General features: G+C 34.7%; 1 protein-coding gene across 1 annotated transcript in view; it reads left to right on the forward strand.

The window, feature by feature from the left end:
* LOC105457746 (multidrug resistance-associated protein 4-like) overlaps nucleotides 1-5,915 on the forward strand; it is a gene marked incomplete at its 3' end in the record, with an annotated part of 12,276 nt that extends 6,361 nt beyond the window's left edge. Inside the window, 8 exon segments of the mRNA XM_011702582.1 lie at nucleotides 3-625; nucleotides 1,006-1,505; nucleotides 1,653-1,937; nucleotides 2,186-2,412; nucleotides 2,988-3,511; nucleotides 4,106-4,333; nucleotides 5,032-5,366; nucleotides 5,745-5,915. Coding sequence (XP_011700884.1) covers nucleotides 3-625; nucleotides 1,006-1,505; nucleotides 1,653-1,937; nucleotides 2,186-2,412; nucleotides 2,988-3,511; nucleotides 4,106-4,333; nucleotides 5,032-5,366; nucleotides 5,745-5,915 — 2,893 coding nt within the window.
* Nucleotides 5,916-5,920: the final 5 nt, after the last annotated feature.

Here is a 5,920-nt window from a genome sequence, read left to right on the forward strand (position 1 = left end):
ACTGCTATCAAAACGGACGAACGAGTCCGGCTGATGGACGAAATCATTTCCGGGGTACAGGTGATCAAGATGTACGCGTGGGAGAAACCGTTCTGCGCCATGGTCGAGCTGGCGCGCAAGCTCCAACTTCGAGTGGTCACCAAGAGTTCGTATATCCGCGGCATTTACATGACCTTCAATCTCTTCACAACCCGGATGGCGCTCTACTGCACCCTCGTCGCTATGCTGGCGTTTGGTTCTGACATGACCGCCGACAAGGTCTTCGTCGTCTCGTCCTACTTCAACATCCTCGCATACACCATGACCGGCATGTTCGTGCGCGCTTTCGCAGAGTTCGCCGAGTGTATTGTAACCATACGCAGGCTCCAGAACTTCCTCATGTTCGATGAGTTCCAGGGCAGCAATGTTATCGTTTCCAAGGCGTCATACGCCAACATCAGTTCGGATTTGAAGCGAGTCTCCAAATTGGATCTGCCTTACATCGACGACGACGACGATGACAACGTGGAGAAGCAGCTGGAATCACGTGGAGAGGTTTCGGACGAGAATAGCGATCACAGAAAGCCTAACAGTCTGATGACTGTTGCCAGCGACTTATTGATGAGCACCGCTAATTCTATTGGTGGTAATAATTCAAAATTCAAAGAATTTTAGAAAAATATAATTTATATTTTATTCAATTTATTTTATATTTTAATGATAAATACAGCTCGTTATTGTAAAAACAAATGTAGAGGATATCCCAATATCCCTAATTTTATTATACATACAACCTGAGGAAAGAAAAAATTATTTACTTTAATAAAATAATATTATAAAGATATTAAAATAAAGTTAAATTTTATGACGTCTTCTAAGAATTTTTTTCAGTTTTTAGAGAAATTTTATAAATTTTTTTAAAGGTCATGTAAGATATTTTGCGTTGCTTGAACAATTTTAGTTTCTTTTTAACATTTATTTTTGAAAAACCTATACTAACTTGAAATAAAATTTTACTATTTATAGAAAAGAAATCCATATATGATACGAACAACTGGGCTATCAATATGATTAACGTTACTGCCAAGTGGGAAGAGAAACAGTCAGAGAACACCTTGGAGAATCTGAATCTGGAAATAGAAAGAGGTAAGCTGTACGCGGTGATCGGCATGGTGGGCAGCGGCAAGAGCTCGTTCCTGTCCGCGATTTTGGGAGAGATCAGCCTGACAGAAGGTCAGGTGATAGTCAACGGCGATGTCAGCTACGCTAGCCAGGAAGCCTGGGTATTCGGTGCTACTGTCCGACAAAATATACTCTTCGGACAACCTTACGATCGCCAACGATATCAGAAGGTGGTCAAGGTTTGCGCCCTGTTGCGCGACTTCAAGCAGTTTCCGCAGGGTGACCAGACTATCGTGGGTGAGCGGGGCAGCTCGCTGTCCGGCGGTCAAAAGGCCAGGATCAACTTGGCCAGGTCCTTGTACAGGCAGTCGGACATCTATTTGCTGGATGATCCTTTGAGCGCGGTGGGTGATTATTAAAAACGAATCAATAGTTTACTCTTATTTATTTTCTCAGGCGTGATGTATAATTTATGTAATTCAAGTTGATAAACAATAATGATGCGGAATTTTGCATTTTGAACATGAAGGACTTTTTGTATAAAATTTCAGGTGGATGCACATGTCAGCAAACACCTGTTTCAAGAGAGCATTCAGAGATACCTGGCCGGTAAAACGAGAATCTTGGCGACGCATCAGCTACAGTACATAAAGGAAGTGGATGCCATTATACTACTTGACCAAGGAAGAATAAAGTACTTCTCGCATTATCAGGATTTATTGGAATATCGACCCGAGTACGGAATACTTGTAGCAGCGGAGAACGAAGCGATCGACGAACCGTTCTTAGAAAAGGATATAAACGTACGACGACAGATTTCTTCCTCGAGTAACAGAGTAAGTGGAGCTATAAATATACACACAAAACAATGAAGAGAGAAAGAAAGAGTTTAAAATTATACTTTGCAAAATATAATTTTTATTTTTTTAAATATTGTTTTTAAAGCAATATTGAATTGATGAAATGATCCTTCGCTATTCTTGTATTTAATGTTATTAATAAGTAATATTTCAATGACAAAATAAAAATAAATACGATTGAGGCTAAGAATGTTAAGATTATGAAGATAAAATTTCCGCAACAGAGTCGAACTTCGGAAGCTAGTACCGGCGGCACCGATGAAGAGGAAGATCAAAATCCCGAAACATTGAACGGCGGTCTCGAGACGACGTCGCGCGGCATAGTTAAGGGTCCTATATTTATCAAGTACTTCAAAACTGGTGTCAGCTTATACATGGCTGGTACTGTTTTGCTTCTATTCAAAATCACGCAAATCATCGTCAGTCTCAACGATTACTTCGTGCCTCTCTTGTGAGTATCTATGTTCATTATATCAGGAACTGTTTTACTTTAATTGGTTGAAGAAACATTTACTGTATAAATAATTATTTATTATATTTATTATAAGTTATGATTTTTTACCTTCTAATATTCCTGTGAAAAAATTCTGATAACATTTCAATATTTTTAATAATTTGTTATATTTTAATATAAAGCTTTCTGAAAAAATGTTTTCAACTTTTCTGGATTTTATAAGTTTTCTTCAGAAATTGTAGATCGAAATCTTGTAGAATACTTCAAAATTCACATATATGAAAAATTTTAAAAAAGTTTTTCAGTAATAAAAAAATCTGAAAAATTTTTTAATAAGTTAAAATTATATAGAAATTCTAAAATTTACGTATAAAAATAGTGAAACATTTTCATTAGGGAGTTGCTTAGTTTTCTGAAATCTGTAAGTCTCTATTGTATTAACTTTATTCGCGTACAACACTCGCGTATTTAATACAAATTTAAAATTTAGTATTAAATATTGACAAGATGTTTAAAGCATCTTTTGCCGTTTTAATTATTTCATTCATCATTCAATAATTTTTTTTCTCTAGAATTAATTTTGTGGAAACGGAAAACTACAAAGCCAAGCAGTTTAGTTTGAATCAGACGGATGACGTTTACATGAACACAACGAATATACACAAATACATTACCCTTGAAGACGAATCGGTGATTATTTATGTCTACATTTACACTGGCATCGTGCTGGCCATCTTCTTCGTTGGCATCACCAGATCGTTGGTCTTCTACAAGACGTGCATGAGATGCAGCCAACGTCTACACGATATGATGTTCAGCGCATTAATTCGTACTGGAATGCGATTTTTCGACACTAATCCGAGCGGTAGAATCCTCAATCGATTCTCCAAAGATATGAGTGCGGTCGACGAATTATTGCCTAGAGCGATTCTGGACGCCGGTCAGATGAGCATGTTGATGTTAGGATCGTTAATAGTAACCTGCGTGGTAAATCCCATCTTCTTGGCGCTTATCGTGCCTACCAGTATATTATTCTATTGGATCCGTAGAGTCTACCTTAAGACCAGCAAGAACATCAAGCGACTGGAGGGAATGTGTATGTTTGATTTTTTTACTTAGTTTTTATTAGGATTTATTAAAATCTTGATTACACACACACACACACACACACACGCGCGCGTATATACAAAATTTTTTATATATTCAATATTCAATATATTTTTTACATATTATATATGTATATGTGATAGTTTCTCAAATGTGCAATAGATGGCTGGAGGAATCATGCTTGCTTATCTCGTATTTAATTTCTGACGTGCAGGGCTTATAAGGCACCGGCGTTGAACGGATCCAACAAAAAGGGTGCTCGCTACTTTAATAGCGCGTCATGTCGATTTAACGTCGGCATGGTGGGGTATGGCCATCAAGACATACCCAGTACATAATTTTTGTAAACGCGAGGCTGTTGGCTGCCACTTCAGCACCGGCGCCTCCATCTAATTACTCGGAAAAAAATAGATTGGATAATTCAGCAAATCTGTAGTTTGTTGCACCAGTTTATATTTTTACTTTTTTCTCCCTTATAATTATCTTAATTATTTGAAATTTATAATGCTCTTTTTTTTAACATAAATATTTTCTGAAGACATGATTTCTTTACTGAATGGAATCTGATTCTTTTGTGTTTCAGCACGCTCGCCGATATTCACTCACTTGAACACCACGTTGAACGGTTTGACGACTATCAGAGCATATTGCGCTCAGGACATACTTAAAGATGAATTCGACAAGTTGCAAAATGTACACACGTCTACCGTTTACATGTATATTGTGACCAACACAGCATTTGGATTCTCTCTGGACGTGATTTTTTTTTTCATCATTTCAATCGTCACTTTTAGCTTTTTGTTCAGTAAATGTAAGCATCAATTTTTTCAAAAACTTCTCCCTATTTTTATATTTATTTTTATTCATATGGGTGAGAACAAACAGTTCATATTTTTAAATATATATTTTAAAAAGAACACAAAATATTAGTGATTTTTAAAATAAAAATTATGTTACTATATTAAAGATTATATAATACATAAATAATTATAACATGAAAAGATTTTATTTGAAATACAGAATTATTATTAATTTTCAAAAATTTTTCAAATTAATATTAGAAATTAATTTTACTATTAAAAATTTAAATATATATTTAAGTATGACGCATAAAAAATTAATGTATTCTTCACAAAATATATATTAATTTAAATTATTAAAAAGACTATACTCATTAAAACACAGAGAATTTTGCTTGATATAAATGTTGATATTTTATCTATAAATTTTTCAAAATAATACTAGAACTAAATAAATAAATAAATAAATATATATATATATATACATATATATATATATATATATATACATATATATACATATATATAAATTTAATAAGTTTAAAAAATTTGAAGAAAAAAATTATTCATTATTAAAATTACGCACAAAAAGTATTTATTACATAAAAGTGGGATATATATCATGGGCAATTTAAATATATGTCTGACTCAATGAATAAAATAAAAAATAATTAAATGAGATTACTTATGTATGTTGGGAACCTTTCAGCATTTTCCGGTGGCGAAGTCGGTTTGGCCATCACACAAGTAATGGCTTTGACCGGGTCAATTCAGTTTGGAATGCGACAAAGTGCGGAGGTAGCGAATCAGATGATGGCGGTGGAACGTTTACTCGAATATGTTCAACTTCCGCCAGAACCGAATTTAAGAGACCGAGGGGCGTACGTGAAGAAGAAAGATAGGAATTTGGCGTTACCGTCCAATGTTCCCAAGACCTGGCCCGACAAGGGTTGCATCGAATTCAGAAACGTTTATATGCGCTACGCGGACGAGGATCCGCCTGTCCTCAAGGGCCTGAGCATAGTGATTTATCCAGGGGAGAAGGTACGGTCGTTTTGCAAAAAAATTTTTGTAGAAACAGATGAATAGGAAGAAGATGGAAAAATTTTATTTTATTATTAGTTATTATTTTATCTATTTATTAAAAAATTGAAGAATCTTAATTTTGTTTTGAACTCGAAGTATTTGAATCTTCTTCCTGTGATTTTTTCTAAGTAAAATTTTTATTGATTGTTAAAAAATTATGCAAAGAATGATAAAAATTGATAGAAAATAAGAATTTTTAAATTTTACTTTATTTTGAGAAGCTAAAGTTTTATCAAAATAACGTAAAGAAAGGAAAGTATATATTAATATATATTAATATAAAGATGTGTATGAAAAAAATTCGGATATTCTAAAAATAATGTCTCCGTCACACAGATTGGAATTGTGGGAAGAACAGGCGCCGGGAAATCATCGTTGATATCAGCGTTGTTTCGATTGGCAAAAGTGGAGGGGATCATTGAGATTGACGGCGAGGACACGGGTTTGATAGCCTTAGAGGACTTGCGACGCAAAATGTCCATCATCCCCCAGGATCCCGTTTTGTTCTCAGG

The sequence above is a fragment of the Wasmannia auropunctata genome, unplaced genomic scaffold, assembly GCF_000956235.1.
Source record: "Wasmannia auropunctata unplaced genomic scaffold, wasmannia.A_1.0 LD335081.1, whole genome shotgun sequence".
NCBI lineage: Eukaryota > Metazoa > Arthropoda > Insecta > Hymenoptera > Formicidae > Wasmannia > Wasmannia auropunctata.